The 23,908-nt window shown below is 37.3% G+C and overlaps 1 protein-coding gene across 4 annotated transcripts in view; it reads left to right on the top strand.

Moving 5' to 3' along the window:
• CDKAL1 (CDKAL1 threonylcarbamoyladenosine tRNA methylthiotransferase) overlaps window positions 1-23,908 on the top strand; it is a 377,880-nt gene that overhangs the window by 330,090 nt on the left and 23,882 nt on the right. For all 4 annotated transcript variants that reach the window (XM_088053806.1, XM_005525251.3, XM_014254558.2 and 1 more), the window contains one exon: window positions 20,416-20,499. In XM_088053806.1, the coding sequence (XP_087909932.1) occupies window positions 20,416-20,499 (84 nt within the window). The remainder of the gene's footprint in view (window positions 1-20,415; window positions 20,500-23,908) is intronic.

Here is a 23,908-nt window from a genome sequence, read left to right on the forward strand (position 1 = left end):
GTTTGTGAGTGCCGAGTTGGCAAGAGTAAACACAGGCAATTGTAGTTTAAGTAACTTTCCAAGAGTGTCTGCAGTCTTTTGCCAACTAAAGATTACTGTTAGTTACTCTCTGAAGTATACAAATGTATATCTCGGGGATACAGCTGGACTGTCAGCTGGGACAGAGAATTTGTGCTGAAGGTGACCCTTGCAAATATTTCTAATAAGATTTCAGTGAATCCAAACTGAATTCTAGCTGCTAGAGAGAGCTGGCTGATGTCAGAGAGGAAAATAATATTTGACTTCATCTTCACTTTTCTCCCAAAATCTAGAAAGTTGACTTTTGCAGCTGCCAGTGAGCAAATTAGTGTTAGAAATACCAGAATATATACTTCCTCCACTACTTCGCATTATGATCTGAGAAGCTGAATGAATGTATGATCTGAAAGTTGGAATAGTTTGGTTGATTGACATCTTATATAGCTCCTGTCATCCAACAGTACGTTCATAACGCATCAGAGAATATGAACCAGTGCTGCCTGAAAAACTCCATGTGTAATGTGTGTAATGCAAACAGAACTGGCCTCATTTGTGATGGTTTCTGTGGAAGATACAGCTAGAGGAGAAGCACTGGTGTTAAAGGGTCGGTCAGTAAAGATGAGCACATGCTGACTTCCCATCTCATTGCTGCTTTATCCTTGCCAAAGTTCTTTCTATATTTTAGCTGAAAAAATGTCGCTTATTATTTTTACATAATTAGCATGGGGGTGGTTTTGACAGTTTCCACTCCACATAAATTGTGAATATGATCAAGGGAGGTCAAAATATGTCGAGATTAAGCATACATTTCTCACCTAAGTGGATTTCTGACAAATGTACTCAGTTTATGTGATACTTTTTATTATAAACTCTTGCAGTCAAGTTGAGGGGGTAAAAAATTAGTGCTAGGTAAAACAGTCTTGGCAAGTTTTCCTTTGGACAGAATTCTGAGGCCTTTTCTTGATCACTTATCACCTAAGTGGTGCTGTAATGATTAGATAACAAACTTCAAAATTCACTCCACTATTACACAAACCTAAATGGGGATGAAACAACTGCATTTAGTATTCCTTAATTGTGAGAAAGTTACTTTGATTAAAAAAAAAAGATAAGCAAACTACTAGGCTTCAGCTACTGAGCAACATTTGAAGTTGATGAGATGGAGAAGAGAAAATAGAAAGTATGAAACTTTAAAGTATGACAATCTAGTTTCAAGATAAAACTCAGTCTTCTTTCTGAAGGGCATTGTTGCTACCTGACATTCAAAGGGAATACACACTGCAGCAGGAGCCTGCTTTAAAGGATAACCAAAGCAGTAGAAATTTCAGGAAAAATTTCAAATGCATGCTGAGAAATAGTTGCATTTTTAAAATGTCATTCATATTCAAGTTAAACAAAACTAAAAAAGCTACATATTGAAAATAATTCTATTCATGTGATGTATCATGCAATAGTGGAGGTTCACATGACACAGGACTTTTTTCCTAATATTTTGATTGGTGTGGTTTTAACTGACCCATACACTGAAGTTCCTTGTCAAGTGGTTTTTGTCCTACCATATCTTCCAAACATGCTGCACAGGCTCATTACTGCTTGTTATTCTTTTCTCCTTGTCTTTGTCAGCCTTATGATCTTGTCTCTTTACTTGCCAGCTCCAGATTTCCAATGTCAATTGTTTTTCTCAAAATTCCAAAATCTTTCTGTATTTTAACTTCTGGAAGGGAAAGCCTTAGCCCAAGTCCAGTGACCAGAAAACAGAACATTGCTCACATCTGATTGGCCATTTCTCTGTGCATTTTGCTCTTTTCAATATTGGCAAAACCAGCCTTGGAAAACAGCAGCGATTTTTAGTTTAGTGTAGGTTTAATTTAGTAAAGCTATCAAAACCAAAGGAAGGGGAATGAGATAGTACTTAGGGTTTTCAGAGTAAAAAAATACAACTCTCTTATTTCCAAAGTCCTGAAGGAATGTTTAGGCTCAATGGCTTAGTGTCACAGTCACGATATAAATACTATGAGTATTTATTCTAATGTAATGTAAGTCTGTGTTATTTTCCACTACTGTGTCACTTTACAAATGTCCAGTGTTCTTTCCTCCCAACAATCTTTTTCAGCATTTTTGCTTTACAAATTTCCCAGACAGAATCTGTGTTTCAGATTATGTATTTCCAAATAGATTAGTTGACATTTTCAGAATGGGAATCTTGTTTTTCTATACATAGTTCAATTTGTTTTATTTTACCAGTGTTTGCATATCCCCTCCATTTTAATGTCCTCCATGGATTTCAAGTCTGTATTACTTACTCCCTTTTCCAGATTATGTATGAATATATTAAATAAAGATGGATGTGTAACTGATAGCTGAAGTTTTCCATCTGATGCTTCCAACAAATTGAGATATTGCAGCTTGTCTCTTAGAAACAATTCCCATTTCATTACCAGGATGTGACACTATTTTTGTCCCAAATATATATATGCAAAATCTTATTCAATGGTAATTTATGCTATACTGTATAAAATGATTTACCAAGGAGTATTTATTGTACTTACCAATTTTCTCTTATCCCCTAAATTTTGACAGATGTTTAAAAAAAAAGCAAACATCAAAACAACAACAAACAAATCTACCATACCCGTCCTTCCCACATCCCAGTCTTCAATCAAAAGAAAACAATTGGCTGTTAAGCTTTCTTTTTTTTGAATTGGGCATGTTCATTTTTTAAGGCATGAGTTGTTACAGTCTGAATTCCACCAGGTCTGTGTGGTCAGTGTTATCTCTTAAGTAGCTGTGTATGATGATCTCCCATTCAAAGAACCATGTTAGTGCCAAGGGATAGATAGTCCCTTGAGGACTGCTGAACTGGGTTTTCAATGACCTTTGGGTCTTTTTCAGCTGTTCTATGAAAAAAGGGGTTTTTTTGAGGAAACTGTTTGGTAGGAGCAGCTTCCTTTTCTTGTTTTCTCCTCTCTTTCAAGATGTTTTAGGACCTGGTAGTTTTTTTAGGTGGATTATTAGGTAGAAACTCAAGTAGTATTCATCTTCTACTATGCTAAGCACTCCATGATTGTGACTGATATTTACATTTCATAATTTTTCTTAGTGTTAAAAGGTCTAGCTGAGGAGGCGTTCAAGACATCACCTGGGCACTGAGATGCTAAGAAAATACTCATCTGTTTTTGATCGCAGTACTCCTGAGGCAATATCTATTAACAGCAAGCAATGGACACAATACTTGCAGTGAATTTATTTTGCTATTCTTTAGACAGAGGAGAACTTCCAAACAAATGTCTTCTAAATGCCTTCTTGTCTCACACTGTCGCTTTCTAGTAAAGAGTTTTTTCAATTTTTTTCCCCAGCAGTTTATGTCCTCTTTGAGTGTGCAGTGCAGGTTGGCCAAGGAAAGTGCATTTATGTTGCATTAAATGTGGAGACTTTAATCTTTCTGTAGGCTCTGTGGTCTCATGGCTTTGGAGCACACACTTCAAGAGGACTGTCTGTTTGAGTACTGGCCTGTTCTTGTGTGCAGCTAATCTGAAACAGCATGTGTTCTGTTTTCAATTGTATGAATTGCATTTACCTAGGACTCTTCTAAACACTGCTGTGAGGATATAAATAGCAAACATCAGATTGAAGCAAAGTAAGTGAGGGATTCCTTACTGTCAGTCTTTCCAGGCAAATCCAGAGATAATTCCTGAGTTCTGAACTGAGCCCTTGGCCAATGACTCATTTTTGTTCTATTACTCTGAAGAATCAAATTTACAACCCAAATGAGTACACCTACAGATATTATTATCTTTAAAAATCTGTAGTAGGCTTGCTGACTACAGCTTAAGTCTCTTCAGAGTGAGTAGTTACGCATAATCTTTTTAAATTACCAAAATTATTAATTACTTTGAAAGATTTCTTCTAGCAAAAAGTAGATAGCTTCTATGCCATATGACTGTACTTGCAATAATCAGCTCCCACAGGTCAATTAAATGCTTCAGGCTTTAGTCAGCAAGCAGACACCCATCACTGCTGCATGTACTTAGATGGAATGGAAGTTATTGCTTAATTATTCCATTTAACACTGGATGGAAAAGGGGTCATTATGGGTTTAAAGCTTTACTTTCGATTTATATGGCTTAGAATTATACTTACAAAGACAAGAGCTTTTCTCTTCGCATAAATTAATTTAAAATCATAGACTTTTGAGTGCTCTTCAGAAAGTAAATGGGATTCTGATTAATTTTAGTTCTGCAATTGCAGGACTTAGTAATGAACTAAATGTAGACTGAAATCATGAGGAAGTTGAAGAGATCTTCTAAAATAAGTGTGAAAATGTCGCATGGATCTACTGTACATGTGTTTCTTTTATATAATGCAACCAAATGTTTAGGTTTCCAGCCTATATATATAGTGAACTGCGTGCAGTGCCTCCCTCAGCCTTCTGTGGCATATGTTCAAGGGGTGAAACCCATTACTCCAAAAGCTTAAAGTTGTCAGTGGCATTCTAGGAAAGCAGGGAAATATGTGGTATTTTATTTTGTAAAGAAGCAGACTGTCTAATTTCAGGAGGTACATTTTTGTGTCTGATTTATTGCATTGCATCCATATGTGCAGCTCCGGTACACTTGTACTGAGGAATCGCTCCATTCTTCAAATATTTAAATAATTGTATACAATGTTCTTCTGTTTTTAAACAGATTCCTTTTGGTTTGACTGATGAGTATTTCTTACATAATCCAAATATCAGCTGTATGCAATGCAAAGTATTGATAGACACAACAGTCTTCCTACTCTAATTTTTGTATTTCCTAGTGAGAAATTTGTCCTCGCTATCCATTTTCTCTTGTGTGCCATACATCTTTACAACAATTACAATCTTTAAAAAAGTAATTCTCAGAAAGGCTGCATTAGTCTGTCATAAAAATTAAAATTTATTTAAATTATGGGGTTTTGCTGTGCATTCACTGAAATTCTCTTTGGGATACATTGAAGTTCTGATTAGAGTTCGCCTTTCTATCTATTTTTCTTTTCAAATTGTTTATTTAAACTGATCATTTATTTTTCACTGCCTCAAGCAAATGCACAAGAAATAGAAATCAGTTTCAAACCATGAGTGCAGTAAAAACAAGTAGGTGCTGCTTTGATCTTGATTCAGACTGCTTTTGTGAAAACATTGGCTGTTGTTACTTGAGATATCCCATCTTAACCTAAATGAGAAAAATATTATTCAAACTCAAGTGGCTAATGTAAAATCAGTTTTACTCTGTGGTCTGGTATTTCAGTAACATACACATGAACAATAATACAGTATTTTCAGAATTTCCTGTGAGAGCTAGTGACTTCCAGCATGTGAATGCTCAGCTGGAGCAGTCAGAAGTGCAAAACGCTGTCGCTGTAACTGGGAGCTGTTGAAGGGCATGCAGTGTCACCTGGCCAGCTACATACTTCAGGTCTCCAGACTGCAGTCCACAAGACTGGCTTTGTTTGTCTATCATTTACCCTGTTGCTTTAGGATATAAAATTGCACTGTCTGAATGAGCTGCAGCAGCATGTCAGAGTGCTTTGTCCAAGGAGGAGAAAGTGCAGTTTGTGTAAGGAGCAACCTGTGGAAGAGGGGGGACTAAATCAACTAAATGGAAGTTTACAAAGATCAGAGACGTGTTTTCTTTAAAAATATAATGCCATGGGATTAAAACCAGAAAGCACCTTATATTCAACAAAGCTAAAAGGGTTATCTGTTAAGGACAAAACAAAACTATAAAAATAGACAGCTCCAACTGTCTATATGTCAACCATGATATGACTCAACTTGGTTTGCTTAAATCAGACCACCCAACCACTGCGTTCTCCCGGAATAGTATCTTGTATACAAAGCATACATATTTACTGTTAACCTCTCTGTGACTTCAGATAACATTTCTGGACACATGCATGGTGTATTGTAACTCAGTTGCCAATATGAACACCTTAAGATATTTTCTCGAATAATATTGTTGTGGCCACCCAGTGAGCAGCCAGCTCTTATCTGTAAAGCCAGTTTGAAGAGTAATGGCAGCTCTGTGGTAGATATTAGCTGACACCTTTAAACTAAATCTTTTGCTTCACTGATCATCAGTCTCTGTGTTAAACAAGCCGAAAAACAAGAAGATAAAGAAGAGATTTGAGATTACTGTAAAAACTGCAACGATAAAAGGATTTGCCAGTTCAGAGTCATTTGCCATTTGCCAAGGATTCAGTGGAACCACAAACTGATGTTTGCTTTACCATCACTTCTCTTTATTTTCAGCCAATGTCCTGTGCACCATTCCATGCATAGCAGAATATTAATTTTCTTTCTAATGCCCAAGGCAGCTGGTGTGTCTTGAGTAAGATTACATTTGCAGTGGCAAGACAAGTATCTAAACGCATTAAAATAATCTCCCAGTCCTCCTATAATTGAAGAACCTGGTTGTTGAAATTTTGCTGTCTGCTGGAGAATTTCAAAACCATGGCAGGGCTGAAGTCAGATTTTGATGGTCTCACAGTTATCCTTCATGCAAGTCACAGTGTAACAGAGGGCTCAGGTGGCAGGGACAGAAAAAAAATCCTTATTACTGTATCTGCCAATCACATTCGCACTGGCTTCCTCCAAAGAGGAGACTGCAGTGTTTTGTACTGAAACAAAAATTATATTTTAAAACATATCCTTAGCTGTTTTCTTCCTACTTTATAAGTTGGATGTATTATTATTACCTCTACAGGCAAAAGGGTAAATTTTCTGGTACAGGCAAATGCATTGTATAGATATAAGCTTTCCTGACAGTCATTCATAAATAATTAGATCTCGGTGCTTCTGAGCTACTTTGCCTTTTTTTCTATTCTTTACCCCATTTTTAAGCAATGTAGAATAGTATAAAAATGAAGGCAACAGTGACCATTTTAAGTCTATCTGTAGGAACAGAAAGGCTGTTTCTTATATCGTCCAATTCTCTGGACTGAGTTTCCTTTCCCAGTCTAAAACTTCAGCAAGGTATTTATTTAGATGTTCCTTCTCAATGGTGAATTTCTTACCCTGTGGATGCCATAGAACAAGCAAAGAAAATTTATGAAACAAGAAGCCAAGGACAACCATGTTGTGTTTTATTCCAAGATGCCTGAGGATTAGACTGTATTTTGCAAATTATTTTTTTTCTATGCAATTTTTTTCAAATAATTACTAAATGCTAAAGTGCTAAAATGCTGCAAAGCTGTTAAACATTTTAAAGTGAAATTAAATGGCAGTTTCCCACATTTTCCTGACTTCCTTATCTTTGGTTTTTTTTATTCATGCCTACCATGAGATTTCTTTAATAGTTTCCTGAAAGATCTGTGTTCTAGGAAAAGTGTATGTTCCCTTCACATTGTATGCCATATTTTTGATCTTGCTGCTAAAATTACAGAATGAACTTATATAAAACCAAAACAGTTAAAATGAAGCAAGAACAGGTATATTCTAATGCTAAAATAAAAACACATCTACACAAGACTAATACTTGGAATAGTGTAAAAATTAACAAAATAACAAACACCCAAACACAAGAAGGAAGGCTATGAAAGAACTCTTCTTGAATAACAGCTTGCCCCTATTTTACAGATGGGAAAACTGGGGCGCGTAGAGATCTTAATTGATTTCCCTAGTGTCACCCTATAAATCATTGATGTGACAAGGCCTAAAGCTGATTCTTTCTGAGAGCTGTGCAGCAAACTCTTTGCCTGACTCTCTTCAATAAACAGATTCTGAAAGCATGTTCTCTTCCATGCAATAATTTATACTTGATGCATGGGAAGCCTGAAGTATGAGCAGATAATGCTATTTGATCTGTGTTTTGCAAAAAGCCCTTCCAGATACTCTGTTCTACTTGATCTGCTTCCTTCATAAACAGATTTGCTGTTGCTGACTCCTTTCCTCATTCAATCTCCTTTCTCTTTGTGTAAATGAAATGGCATATCCTCTCTCCCAGGTTCTGCATTTATTTCATGCTCTCTTGAGTTTGGATCATATAACTCATCTCAACCTCTCTGAGAGGCTAACCTCTTCTTCACTGAAGCTGGGTCATGAATAATTTCCTAGAAAGTGAGGCATTACCTCTTCTTCAACCCTGGAGCAGAGGGAATATCAACTGTGCACAATTATTACCAATAAAGGTAAACCTGTGAGTTAGGCCCTTTCTTAGCAATGGACTCTTTATATGAGAGAAAAATTATTGCATGACTTACCAAGACCCCTCATCTTCCCTGCCTCTGTATGAAGCCCTTGTTTTCTTTTAAACAGTCCCATTTGTTAATGTCATTCATAAATGCTGGACTTTGGCAGCATCAGGCTTCTCTTGTGTGAGGATTGCTGGGTACTAACAGTCATGAGCTTTTCTATTTCCTGCCTTCTATCTGGCCTCATACAAGGAAAAAACGTGGGACAAAACTAGAATGAATTCTTGTTTTAGGAGCCTTTTCTTTTTTGGCCTTTTGAAGGACCATCAGGTCACTTGTGGCACACAGTCTGGCTGATCTCACTGCATTGCAGCTTAAAGAAATTTATTTGGAAAAATGTTTGGCAAATTTATTACATGGTCAGAATTTTTATGACAGAAGTTGAAAGATGTATTTTCAAAGTGCTTCAAATAGAAATGTGAGCAGGTATCTCATACTACCTGAAGAAATTCTATTCTTGATTATACAGAACAAATCAACAGGCAGATATATCCTTAATCAGAAGCACTTTTCAGAGTTTAATAGTATTCCTTAAAAAAATAGAGCAAAAGCTCTATTCTCTCTAATGGCACTCAAGCATGATGGAATGGTAAAATCCACTATATAAAACAGCAGGGCTTTTTGGGCAGACATGTCTGAAAGTTGTTTTAATTCATGATCTTGAAAACTAAAAAGCCATGTAAGGGAATGCCCAACTTCATGTTAATGATGATGCTTCTGATATTCTCATTAAAAATGTTGATTTGAAGGTTGGGTGAAGTTTCTCTTTGTTTGGACAAAAATTTCATTCTGCAAAACCAGTACAATGCCTTTGGGTTGCTGAGTTCTAATGTTGCCCCCATTTGCAGTTTCCGTCACCATTACTGTAATCCCTGTCAAGTTTCTAGAGCCTGAGAAACCCGTGTGACCCTGAGGTGTTTGTATAGTTTTTGACATATTAGCTAGAAAAATTAGGATAAAACTGCAAATATGTGGAGAGTCACTTAGATGCAGGAGATACTGGCAAAAATGTTATGTCAGCTAGAACTGATCAAAGTAACTAGTTAATGTGAAGAGATGACATTTTTTAGTGTGGTGAATTGTGGTGCTATTTCTACCACATTCTTTAGGAGAAAGGAACAGTCCGAAATATTTTTTTTTAACAAGGAGCCTTCTTATTTTTGGACAGCTAGCTTCATTCTCATTTCTTTCTCATTATAGTATGCTAAAATAATACTGCAGACACCATGCCGGCGCTCTTGACAATATTTTTTTGCTTATGCAATATGAAACTTCCATCAGCGCAGACCTCTTCACCAGTATGTTTGAGGCACCCAGCTGCAGCTACTGTGCCAGGCAACTTCATCTTCAAAATTTCACAAAACAGTGTAAAATGTAAATATCATTCTTTTCTCTTGTCTTACATACCTGTTTTATGTGATCACCTCATGGGAAGTATCTTATACTCTTCTTGCTGCTTCTGACATAAAAGACACAAATGATGCAAGGCTGATTCTGATGCAGAAATCTTTTTGGAGAATTCATAGTTGTCTGTTAGAGTGTAAGAGGGACTGAAAAGACCAAGGCCTGGCTCATTTTGTGCCCCATCTCAATTGTTTAAAAGGCAATTTCAAGTTCATTTCTAGCCTTTTGCCTTTGGAATCTGACAGGTTATGGTTTTGTTGCTTTTAATGGTGTACAATAGAGGGAGAGGTGAAAGAAGTGAAAGGGGAATGGATTTTAAAAGTGGAAAACAGTAAGCTTCAACTTTTTCATGGGGGCATCTGTTTTCCTCCTCCGTGTTTGGAGCATCTTGACATGGAGGAGATGGAAACAGTGGTTTGCGTTTCTTCTCACATACATGAGACAAGTTCGTAGAGTCCCTTCAGGAGCAGAACAAATTTCATGGAAAATAAAAAGAACAATTGTCTTAGACCAGGCATGGTAGAAAAGTCTAATAAAACTATGTGATGGGAAAATCAGTAAGATGTAGGCAGGAGGAAAGAAGCCAGGAAAAATCTTGCTTCTCTCTACGCTTCTTTTGAGGAGTGGGAAGATTGTTTAGTCTTACTCAGTTTCTTTGTTCCAGTCAAGTATGGGGAAAAGAATAGTCTGGAAGGTGGAAACACAGAAGAAGAAAAAGGGCAGGACAATAAAATGCTATCCTTCTGATATGATCCAAGATTGAGCAAAGACAATGGCAAAAACAATGTGTGAGCTTTTCTCACAAGTATTTCTACATAATATTAATACTTTCATAAGTCAGGCTTTGAGAACATTAGAATATAGCATTTACAGTAATTGTGGGAATACAGCAGTGATTTCTGCCTGGTGTGCCACATTCATTAATACATTTCTTTTAATGAATGGTGATTTGTTTCCTGTGCCTCTGATTTTCTGTTACATTTTCACTGTGATTAATGGGAGATTACTTAGAAAAGGGAAGGAGCATAAATAGAAGTTTGAAATATTTTTTCCTTGGAGAATTATATTTACATGGCACATTTCTGTATTTGGAGGCTTTTTTCACAGAGGCATAAGAAGATCCTTTATTCTTGAGGCCCTGTTTCACAGCTGTCAACCTCCTTTGCGGATGGTCTGCAAAAATCATAAAGTTAGGCAGGTCCAGTTTTCCCCTGAGTGTTCAAGACTGCTGAACAATCTGTACATCTCCCTCTGAATTCCTGTTTTCATGTAGACTTAAATCACCCCTCTTGCCATACCCACACAGAGGGCTAAAATGATCTGTCACACAATTGCTGGTCATTCTTTTTCCCAGTTCTCTCCTGTTAGCAAAGACTTTGTACTGTGAGAAGTATCAGACCTTTCTAGGTATTGCATTTTTTAGTGTGTACGTCCAAACCATTTTATTGGCTTAATTGATAAAATAGCCAGTACACTTGGTGTGGAATTGGAAGCCTGCTAGGTGAGAGCACATGAGTCTGATTAGTGATGTGATATGCACAGAACTGCAGACAAAATATTTGACATCAGCTGTAGTTCTTTTTTTGTTATTAAAGAAGTTTATAATGTGGTTGTAACACCTGGGTTAGAAATTCTACCGTGTTTCTTGTTGACCTATCTCAATAATTGATTTCCCTTGCAATTAAATTGTACAGCTGGTTCCTCTTTCTGTCATATTAAAATCCAAGTACAGCAAAGGGCGTTGCTGCTTAATTTGAAGGATTGTAGAAACTCGTAGTGTCTTCCAATTTTTAAGTACTTCTGAGCTATGTAAGGGCTTTTTTAAAGAGAAGATGGCACACAGTGGAATAGATGGTGACGAGAATTTACTGAGAAGTTAAGCCTTTAATCTGACATATTTCTTCTGATGTCATGCAGAAGATAATGCGCTGAGTGTACACAACATCACCAGATGAGGTTCCTGTGCTAACTTTATGCTTAGCCTTGAGAACTGAGTAATGGAAAAGACTTTAGAAAGGTATTTAGTGCATAGTAGTAATTTTTTCTTTTTGTTTTAGAACAGAAGTGATTTATCCTACAATTTTCTGGAACTGATTTCATTTCCTTGAATGGATAATAAAGACTTGGTCAGAATTATCATTCTAGTATGCTAATGCAGAGGTGTTTCTTTTGCTTACCTTTTTTAGATGCAAATAATTGGCATACAGTTTAAAAATAGCAAAATGCATCCCAATTACTTTGACAGTAGTTGCTATGAAATTCAGAACAACACAAAGTCACACTACATTTATCATTATTTAATGACTCATTCACTTTGGTCCCTCTGTGAGCCCTTGATGTTATTCGTCATTCAGCATTATGCTGCTAGAAGTGTCAGCAGTTCTAGGGTCTTACCTTGCCTTAGACTGAAGAAACCCCCTGAAGTGTGTAATTTTTGATCATATAGTGTCAACCTTCAAAATAAAAGAAAATAATATCATTATCCTATCCTCATTAACATTATGGGGTTCTAATGATGTTCAGATGCTTTTTTTAGTAACCTGTGTTTTGTGGAGGCAGGAGGAGTTTTTATGTTCTTTTGAAAAGAAAGCTGATACATATTTATACCCTTTTTTAACTCTCAGTGCCACCATTTTGTATTCTAAGTTAATTAACTCACAATGGTATGTTACATATTTTGTGTGTTGTTACATGTATTAATAGAGCTTTTAGTAGATTTTGGGGGAGAGTTGGGTCTTGCTTTGCATACGGGGTCATTTTGAACCTTTTTTTTTTCTGTTTTATCCCATCTGCTCTCTCTTTGTTCTCAAATGAGATGAACAGAGAACATGGGCCTCAGTTGTAGGATGAGCAGAAAAATTGTAGTGATATTTTTGAGAGAATTCAGACTTTTTTTTTTTTCAATCTTTTTGGTGTATTTGATTAACAAATATCAGACTACAGGTGTATTTTAGGAGCATCCAGTCTTACTGGGGGGAATCGCAGCATAGTGTCAGGGGAGCCAGAACTGACTGTTGATTTGTATCAGTGCTGTGTTCCCTTTGTCATCTGTGTTCTCAAATCCAGTATTTCCAGCTATTCCTAAATTTTTCCTGCTTTGTTTCGTCTGTGAGGAAGCAACCTGTGGTTCGGCCTGCGATTTACTGAAGTGGCGCTTACGTTGGCAGTTTTATTATTCCTGGCAGTTCTCTCCCACAGCTGCTGGTGCTGAACACAGCCTTGCATCGGTCTGTGCTACATCAGCACCCTCCTGACAGAGCCACTGCTGAGCACTTCTATTTCCGTAGTGTAGACAAGACTTTAGTCTGAGTAAACACTTTGGTGAGTTCCTAAAGCAACTCCTGGAGAAGATATTTGATAGGGTATTTACCATGCTGGTTTATAAATTCTCATATAACTGATACTTGCCTGGGCTTATGCAGCTGTTAAGAGAGATCACCAAAACAGGAATTGCATATTGTTGCCTTAGCAACTACCACTTCATATTGTGCTTAAATCACTTGGAAATGCACAGTGTAACTTAAGGACCTGCTTCCAACAAAAACACCCAGTCTAAATAATTCTAAATAATTTCACAGAAGAAGCATAAGGATCGCCTTTCCTAACAAAGACCATCATTCTTTAAAGCTTGGTTGCCTCATTTCACTACAGGCATAGCTTGTTATAAGCAGAAAAGCACAATAAAATTTAAAGAACCCAAATAGTTGTTTACTCATGCTACCATAATCCATCTGATTGCCAAATTGCCCGGAAATTGAAAATGAAAAGATTCTCCTAAAGGCCATCTTCCATTCTGTAAAATCAGCATTGATAGTATGCTTTCCTATACTTTTATTTTTAGTGTCAAGTTTTCTTAAGGATAGACTCTCTGACTAGCTTGTTTGTTTTATTTGTGAAATGCTATACATATGAAGGGAAGACCTTAAACATACTTTATCATCTCAGATGTTTCTGATTCCTATTTTGAGATTATATTTTTATTTAGAGGTTTTCCGTAGATATCTGCAACAGTTTTATGGGGTTTGTTAGATCATTTGAAAAAGAGAAGGAGAGAGAGGCTTTTACCAGTATTAAAAATTAAGGCTGTTGCTTGAGTGCTCATGCTACCTGGTAGTCTCAAATACTGGTTTTGCATGGAGTATTTTATATTGCTGCAGCAACTTCCCCAGCTCTGCAGTCATTCCTCTGTGTAACAGTGAGAATTGGATTTTGCACGTGTGGAAACAGCATTTCAGAGAGCTCAACAAAACAGCGTCTTAGCAACGATGTGCCAGATCCAGAAAAAAGCCAGTTTCTGACACCTCATCCTTTTTCTGCTTAAGCTGAGGTTTACAACAGAAAGATCCAACGAGAGAGCCTGCTTTCAGAGACAATATGTATCTCCCATTCCAGAAAACTTATTTTCCTTTTGTAATATTGTGCACAGTCAATGAAATTTAGAAATGTAGTATGACAGAGTTGTCAACATACGACTTCTATTACCCCTTTTCTAGGCAATGAAAAGGAGAGACAAGCAAAATGCAAGCTTACAGAATTTAAAAGGAATCAGATACTTTGAGGACCAGTTGTCATTTTTAGGTCACCGCTCACATCTCTGAATATAATTTTCATCTAAGCTGCATGGCAGGGTTTGTATGTGCTGGGGGAAGCTACATTTTCCCAGCAGGAGACCAAATCAAAATGAAGCAGTCAGATGCAGGTGCACAGTAATAGAAAGGATCTATTTACCCTGAAGCGTGAGCAGTGGGCCAAGAAAGCAGAAGCAGTCTACTTCTATCTCTCACCTCCTTCTTCCCTACCTTTTCCCTCTCCCATAACTATGCCAACAAATTCATAGGGGGAGCAAAGAGAAGGTGTTCACTTGCTGTTAATGAGCTGCAGTGCCTTTAGCCGAAGGTCTAAAGCACTTTTTTGTTATGCTGATTGTGTACTATTAGAGCTGGCTGTCTTTTAATTTATACCTAATCCTTCCTTCCAGCTTGCACAGCCTCAAGCCAGCCTGGAAAATGGTTGAAAGAGTTTTTTTTTCTGTGGGCATCTGTTGCCTGTGCCTATTCTGAATTTTGAAAGATGCTGTGGAAAGAGCAGTGTGGCTGAAGCAAGTGTGCCTAAAACAAAATTTTTAAAAAGCCATTTGCTTAGGTATTAATTCATAAGTTGTACTTTTTAATGCAATCTTTTAGAAAAAAAAATCTGCAGCTTTGTTTAAAGAAAGGCACTAATCACTAATGATGATTTAACAAAGTCAGCTGTATTGGTTGACGGTGAAATGAGACACCTTGCTGAGCGCTGTCTGCTTTTCACTTGAGTTTTCAGAGTTCATTAGTTAAGGGCTGAGTACTTTCCTGTATGTGAGGACAACCACCCAATGCTGTTTCCAAGGCCAAAAAAACCCTGAGCAATATAAGTACAGGGAAAATACTGTGAATTTTGGTTTTGTTGCTGATTTAGTGGCATTGTAGGACTGAGACAGCATTGTCTGGGTTTGGGAGGAAGAAGCAGGAATACACAAAATCGATGTGGTAAATTCAGCTGCTTACTCTGCAGTGCTGGAGTGCTCAGGTTCTATGTTTCTTTCCTCAGGTAAAGTGGGCCAGACACATGTTGTAAGGGTTAATCTGACTGATTATTGTATGATGTAAAATATCTGGAACTCTAAGTATTTATGTCACTCTGTTGCTGTAGATCTGTGCTGGGTTATGCACTAAAGATAACATAATAACAAAAAGGCATTTACCCATCTGGAACTGGATAGCCTTTTTAACACAAGCCTTAGTGAAGTAGCAGCTGTCTGTGCTGTGTGCTAGAAATGTATATTTATCCCGGCATAAAAATTGTCATGCTCAGGAGCTGAACTATTTTAGTGTTACTGCTTTCAAGTATCCACATTTAAATCCCTAGCAACTTTGTCTAAAAGCTCTGAGACAAGTCTATGCTTTATCTCCAAGATTACCTTCAGAAAGGAAGGGATGTAAACATCCTAAATTTTGGATGGAGGAGCACTGCTCCATAGCAGAACAAAGCAGTACAAAGGAGATTATGAGAAGAGATGCGTTCTGGTATCATCAAAACAGGACCATGTCATAAGTTTCTCAAAACTTTGCCTGTTTTACAGAGAGATAGTGGCACACTTTGACTTCTTTGTCAGGTGGAGAAAACTCCTACAATATGTAAACAGAAGACCTAGAGAATGCTTAATTATAATTTTCAAGAAATTTGGCTTCTATTTGCAGATGGATTCACATGATTTATAAAAAGTAGGTCCAGCCATTCATTTCTGCTTGATAGTGAAGAATGCATAGTCTGCATAATTACTAAAGTTTATTCAAAATAATTAGACCACAACTGAAAAATCAGGAGAGAAGTAAACCAAAACTGATGTAGAATAAACACTATCTACATTGCTTTTGCTTAAATTTTGTTACACTTAATAAAGGTCAATTATTCATGTTTACCAGAAATATTATATACATCAGAATAATTGCTAAAACATGCACACATAAGTTGTGATGGTGTATATTTTTCACTGCTTGCTTTATGACATATTTGAATAACAAATACAGGAAAGCAGGTTTTTATGTGGCTTCCAAGCCTGGTACTAAGTATTGTTCCATGATGATTTGGGTCAGAATCCAAGCCAGCCTCCTTCAGGAGAAATGGAGACATGCTTGCCAGTTCCACTGTGAATTAAACCTAGCCTGAAGAAGGCTTTGGCCACTGTCTCTAAATCAGTGGAGATGCTGCATGGGCAGTGTGCTTTCTTCTATGCCAGAAGTACAGAAATACACTGGTTATTAATTTATATCTCTTTAGCCAATCAGAGGCTCTTATAAACAAAGCTTATAAAATACAGGTAAAACAGCAATAAGGAAAGACTGAGAAAAAGCATGTGCCAGGTGCTCTGGCTGTAGTAAAAAATCCAAACAGTGCAATTATAGTCTTCATTGATGAAAAAAAAAAATAAAAATGAGGGGGGTATACTTTACCTGAGTAATCACAGCAGGCACCACTGTTGATGCTACATAGCAATATTCTATCAAAGCACGTGAAAAGGAACAGTCCTTGGCACCCAAACTGTTGCAGAGCTTTAAAATCAGTCTTGTGTTTTATGTGATTCAGTCAGTTTTGGTTTAAAAACGAAATTTAATTTGACTGCAGCCAAGAAGGGTTTTGGACATTCCTTGCTGTTCATTTGTTTTATAAAATCAGCCAGCTGGAAAAACTGCTTTTCATGGTTTCCGGTAAAGGAAAAACTGAGTTAAAGAATTATCATGTCAGAATTTCCTGTAGGATAAATGAAAATGAAATAAAAGTTCCTAAATGATTTGATTATTAACTCTGAGATTTACAAACTTCCTGGTAACTGTAGCAGTGCAGGAAGTGATCGGACCAGCAGCAATTGTTGCATTGTTTTTGGTGAAAGCAAATTGCCCTTGTGTAAGTTGTGTAACCAGTCCACTTTGGCATGGGGGAGGTTGCTGGGCAAGGTTTCTTTGCTGTCATTCATAAATATTCTCATAATGTCATCCATAAAGTAAAAAATAATGCTTCTATAAGAAACCTTTCCAAATTGAGGTGCCAGGGCTGAGTTGCCTCAGTTCCACATGCTTTGGCAGAATTGTAGTTCCCTGAGAGTTGGAACTCATGTGCACCTATGTGGAAGCAGATGAAAGAATAGGAATAAAAATAAGATACTGAACTACTTCTGCCGCTACATGCCTGAAAAAAAAAATCATCAAAGTTATTATAATTATGACTGTTATTAGATATCATGTCTGGTTTCTGCATATTTAAATTCTGAGAGAGGTGAAACTTAGGCACTTAGAGATCCCAGGGGAATAATTGCAGAAATGATGACATATTCCACTTTTTGAACAAATTTCAATACCAAAGCTGTGTTCTGCGTACTTACATTTCTTCTTAATTATACTTGGATGCAGGATAGATAGTAATTTTCTGTCTTACAAATGCATGTAGCCAATTAGTCATGTAGATCATGAATACTCAATGGCCTAACTCATTAAATGGAATTTTCCTTCTCTGTTGTTATGGCAAAAGAGACTGCAAATAGCTGAGTATTGTATCTCTCTGCGAGCTCAGCCTTTGGCCAAAGCTACAGATCCATAACTTCAGCAAGTGGACAATTTAGGTTTACTTTTCATTCCTTAGAGTGTGCCATGCTAGTCTTGTGGGTGTGGGAGTGTGTGTCTATATGCATGTACAATAAATTGGTATAGGCTCTTTCGCTCCTCTGAACTTCTGGTCCTCAATTTAAATGCCATTCTGATGCTATGTGATGGATTTAGTCTTCCTGATTTCCTCCCATTCCCAAGAAATTCTGATCCTAGAAGTTTTCCCTCTGGCCCACTGAGACACGCAGACCTGACCTCTTTTGGCTTCTGGAAGCAAAGCTGAGAAAAACTGGCAACATGTCTCTGAAGAAACCACAGCTTATATCAAATGATCTAGCACAGGTGTTCTTTTCTTCTTCCCTCTGATTTTTTAATTTTTTTTTTTTCTGCATAATATGCTTACCATTCTGTCATCTCAGAGTATGAAGATAACACATGTAGCCTAGTCTGCCTCACAGGCAGGGTTCATAACCATGATGAAGGCAGACTGTTATAACCAGAGAGATCCAGGGAACCACAAGACAACTGAGAAATGAGTTTCAGACCCAATATTTATCTGAGCTGGTTTTGCTAAGTTTCAGTGTCAGTAAATAATAAATAGGGTGTGAAGACATGACTTGGTGATTGGCCTTCATGCTTTTCAGTGGTAGCATGTTTGCCCAGGGGTGAATGTTGCTTATCTAATATTCTGTCCCCCTCTTTTTCGTAATATTGCAGGACATCTGAGACTTGAGCACTTCAATGCTACAGCAAATGTTGAGTTGTGATTTTTAAAAACTGTGGTCTCAAATATTATAGAAGTAACAAAACCTCTCAGTTAAGGGGAAATGTTTTCTGTAATCTTATTACTGGAGTAGTTATCTCGAGTGTCTTATTGACAAGTTTTGCAAAACTCCCCTGGGGATTTAAATTTAATGACTGTTTTCTTGAAAACAATTAAAAAAAAAAACACCATGCTGTTGGTTACACTGCATTTTTACTAAAATTTGAGTATGTTTTATCTGTTATTTGTAGTTACAGACTTCCCAGAGAATGGAAATTCTAAATGTGCTATAAACAAGTCTTAAACACCTCTTAAAAGTATGAAAAAATATGTATATTTTCTACTATAAGGATTCTGTTAGTGGGTCTGGAACTCAGGGATTTTACCCCTTCTGCTGTGTACCCCACAACTTCTGGTTCTAGAGAGTGAAGTCTGTCTGCCTTCGGGGAAATGAGCTGGGTCTCGCTGTCTGCCTTGCTTTCCTGGGTTTACTTTGGGAACATTCCAGATAAATGCATGAGGAATGGAAGGCAAGAGTTACCTCTGTGAAGTCTTTCTTTTTAGCAAGTAGAGAATTATATACGTATCTCATATGTATACATATGTGTGTACATATACGTACTGTAATGCAGATGTGACATTGCTGTTCCTAGTTCTTAAAGCTCTATTTTCTGCCATTAACTGTAAGAGAAAATCCTAATCTTATCTTTTACTGCTTGTACCTTAAAGAATCAAAACATTATTATCTGCTCTGCATCTTGCAGAGTTCACATGGAATTTATGATGGAAGTCTTAAAACTTGGGTGTAACAGCTGCCACTAGGACGTGGTGGGAATCTCTCAGGGACAGGGGAGGGGAATGTAGCTTTGCTTATAGATAATAAAACTTTGGAGTAAAATGTGAAACCTTTCTGAGTCTCAAAATAGTAATAAAAGCCGTGAGTAAATTTAACTTGTTAGGCAGTTGTAATTTGCAGAATGCATTTGTCAAATAGTTTGGAAATAATCGAGAGCGCATTAAGATGGAAAAAGTAGAGATGGGCTCAGACTGAAAATGTGAGCTAAATATCCTTCCAGGTTTGCAGAAATTAAGCTATACACTTCATCATAAACTCAGTAATGGACAATACCAGAGGTGTTATATGGGGGATTTTGAAATTTGGGGAAAGTCAGATTTTGTTCCATATTTGTTTGGTCCCTAAATGCAACTGATTTGTCTTGGCGTCTTCCATTTAATTTTAAAATTGATGCTTCCTTTGAACCATGTTAGTGCATTTGGAAGTTGGGAAGTATAATCGAAACACAGCTCTTTCCAGGCCAGTGTTTATTTTGACTTTAGTATGTTGGGTCTGTGAGTTGTTAAAAACTCTTCTTCTTGAGTCTTTGTAATATGTAGTGTTGGCTCCACTGTCATGGAAATCAGTGTGATCTCATAAGTGCAGCAAAATGAGATCACCAAGAGGGGATAAGGAGATGTCCCAGCACTGTAAATAACAAGTGTGGCTTTTAAAGAAAAGACACCCTTTTGGTGATTGATGGCAGATTTTTTTCATTAGGTGGATGAAGATGTAATGGACTTTGTTCACATCTGACATTTTTATTTGCTGTCATGTTAATAAGTAAAAATCAGTTTATATTTCTGAACTGGATTTTCATGTTAGGCCATTACAGCCCCCCAGTTCTGTCCCTTGATTCTGACTTTCAACCCTGCCAGTCTTAGACTCTTGTAAATAGGGTTTTCTCTACTACACTTTCTTGCTGATACAGACTTTCCTCAGAGAATTTGATTTTTTCTGCTAAGGGCATTTTTTTGTAGCTGCAGTTGTCTTCTCAGTATAATTCATGGGTTTTGCTTTCTGAGTCATCTCTCATCTTTGTTTTCCAGGTTGGTGAGAGGCAGAGAGTTCTGGTAACAGAAGAATCCTTTGACTCCAATTACTACGTTGCTCACAATCCTTTCTATGAGCAGGTACAGTTAAATAATCCAAATAACATCTTTTTGTTTTATCTTTGCTTTCTGATAATCTCAGCAATCCAGTGTGTCAGAACAAAAAAAATCTAGTAAAGAAATAAGCATTTTCCAGGAAACATGTGACCGTCAAGACTTTTTTTATGAGATTTTTTTATTGTGTTGTAAATATAATTTACCTGAAATTATGTTAAGAGATAGACAGTGGATACTTGAGTATACAGTGTGGTCTAAGAAGCTCTTAATTATTGCAGTAATTTTAATTTATGTGTCCCCAAAGCATTGATTTCTGAGTAGAGTTGAGTCATGACAATTTGCATACATCTTTCTGAAAAGTGTTTCAGGCAATGCAATTTAAAAAAAAAAAAACAATAAAAAATTCTAACAATAGAAGGGTTTGAAACTTTTTTAGATTAACACTTCAGCATGATATATTGTGTTTCATAGAATCATACAATGGTTTGGGCTGAAAGGGTCCATGCTGGCCAGCTCTCTTTGGATGCAGCACAAAATACAATTGGCTTTCTCATCTGCAAGTGCACATTTCCGGCTCATGTCCAGCTTCTCATCCACCAGCACCCCCAAGTCCTTCTCAGCAGGAAAGTTCTCACTCTCCATGAGTTCTTCTCCCAGTCTGTACTTATGTCTGGGATTGCCCCAACCTGGCTGCAGCACCTTGCACTTGGACTTGTTGAACCTCATTATGTTTCTGTGTAGGTCCCCCTAATTCTCAAGCTTATGTAGGTCTCCCTTACTGGCATTCCTTCCTTCTAGTTTTTGTCATTTCGTTCTGTGTACTTCCTGTAGATAAATTCGTGCCAGACAAAAGCATTATCTTTGAGCTGGGAAGGAAGTACCTGCATCAGTTTCACAAAATTGTTATTTTTGCTCAAAAGCAAAAATTACTTTCTTAAGACTGATAAAATTTGTTTTCCTGAATCATCATGATTTTATTCTCCATTTTCTTTCACTGTCTACAGTTTACTACCATTAGGTATTCCGTTCTCTGAACCTGGAGAGACTACAGATGATGGCTGTGCTTTCTTCTGGTTTTGGGTTACGTTACAGAATTTATTTATTTATATTTCCTTAGAGTAACATTGTTATTCTTGAAATTTCTGTTTCTGTTAGATATCTGGGTGACTAATTATTTTTTCTTGGCTTTTTTTTTTTTAATAAATCTCTGGATTTTTTGTTACCTATCCAACTTCTGCCTAAGTCTTACATATCAGTGTTCCTTGATTTTGTAGCTTATCAGTCAGAGTCGAAGAATGTGGTCTTCCACATAGAGATTAAAAATAAATTTCTTGGGGCTTTTTTGTTCAATGCTTGTTTTATGGAAGCTTAATTAATTGAATGAAAAGCAGTATGTACAGGAAACAAAGTGCTGATTTTTTTGTGTTGTGTTTGTACAGCACCTAATACAGCTCATGATTTGGGCTGGTAAAGAATTCACTAAATACAAATAGTCACACGGGGACTCATTTTAAATTCTCTTAGGGAAGAAATGCTTTCCATTAAGAAAATGCAAATCTCTTCCCTAAAATCTTATGTGTGGCATGTTTCATAACAAAACATCTTTAGGAAAAAGGAAAAATCCTACTGCTCACCCAGTTAAGGACAAGAATCCATGCTAGTAACCAAGATTAATAGCAGTAAATTAAATGATAGTAAGTTGAAAACCACTCTAAAGTCTAAATATCATATTACATATTATTTAAGCTGAAGCTCAGAGTCCTGGTGTGGTGTTCTGTTAACTCAAGTAGTTATCAAATGCCTTCACTGAGCTCATCTGTACTAAAAGAATTTGCTATTAAAGCCATATCAATAAGGCTGCACTGGCAGACTTAGTGGTAGAGCTGCAGCTGACACTTGTGAAGGCTTAGGTGATACAGTTTACATTGAACAGAGTAGTCTAAAGTGACCAAAAAGTGCTTTGCCACATCCACAGCCAAGGTGAGAGTTTCTGATGGTATAACTTAGTTTCTTAGAAATATCGTTGAAGGTTTTTTCTTGAAAAATGCTTATATTAAAAAATGTCTGAGTGTAAGCCAGACCTGGATGCTTGGCTGTTTACACTATCTCCCAGTTATTTCCACTTCTTTCTTTTTCTGAAGTTGGTTGTATTTTAAGTTACTTCCCTTTTGCATGAGGAGATAGAAGATTTACAGAGGTCATGAGCCCAGTGATATTCTCCGCTACTTAGTTTCCCTTTGATTTTAATTTGCCCAAGATGAATTACATGGTAAAAGCTGTGATCCAGTCACATTGTCACACCCTCTGAGAATTAGGGTCTTGGCTTTGTGTTTGCTTAGTCTCTGAAAGGCAAAGATGTCTGCTTTACTTGGAAGATGCTTAGGAAGCTCAGCAGAATCCTAGGGTCTCAAAATGCTTACAGTCATGAACAACTTGAGTCCTCAGGGAAGAAGGGAAGCCCCTGGTGGTGATTTCCTCCAAGTGGGTCAATCAACACTTGTGATAGGCGGTGTTTGGCAAAAAATGGTCTCCAAATGTGGGTGACACAGATTTTTTTCTCTGAAAGTCCTCTACACATGTGGTCCTAAAAATTAAGCCATTTTAAGGCATTTCAATTTCAGCATCAAAGAATCAAGATACAATGATGTGATCATCACAAAAGCTCTGCTCAGCCCTGGCGAGGCCACACCTGGAGTGCTGTCTCCAATTCTAGGCTCCTCAGGACACAAGAGACGTGGAGCAGCTGGAGTAGGACCAGTGTAGGGCAGCAAAGATGATCAAGGGCCTGGAGCATCTCTCTTATGAGGAAAGGCTGAGGGAGCTGGGCCTGTTCAGCCTCAAGAAGAGGTGACTGAGAGGGGATCTCATCCATGTCCATAAGCATCTGAAGGGAGGATGCCAGAGGATGTTTCCAGGTTCTGCTCAGTGGTGCCAAGCAATTGGACAAGAGGCAAGGGGCAGAAACTGATGTATGGGAAATTCCACCTGAACATGAGGAAGAACTTCCTTATGTGTGGATGACCGATCACTGGGACTAGATTGCCCAGAGAGGGTGTGGAGTCTCCCTCACTGGAGAAATTCCAGAACTGTCTGGGCACAATCCTGTGCCATGTGCTCTACAATTGAACAGGGAGATTGAATCAGATGACCCCTCTGAGACCCCTTCCAACCTCACCCATCCTGGGATTCTGTGTGTGGATGAGCTTCAGGTAAATGGTATTTAACAAGTCTCCATGATTCAATTTTTCATTATTATAAACAGTATAAAAAATGTAATTTAATCAGGAAATCGCTTCACTTTTCTTTTGCAACTGCTTACCTATTTTAGAGCTGTTTTAAGTCCATTTATTCTTCTAGCAAAAAATGTTGCTCCTGTATTTTGGGTTCTTTCTTTTTTTAAATGCATGACCTAGGAACATCTGTTATGTGCTGT

This window comes from Pseudopodoces humilis, chromosome 1, assembly GCF_049639895.1.
Source record: "Pseudopodoces humilis isolate 2021_Gansu_Grassland_sample_001 chromosome 1, ASM4963989v1, whole genome shotgun sequence".
Lineage (NCBI taxonomy): Eukaryota > Metazoa > Chordata > Aves > Passeriformes > Paridae > Pseudopodoces > Pseudopodoces humilis.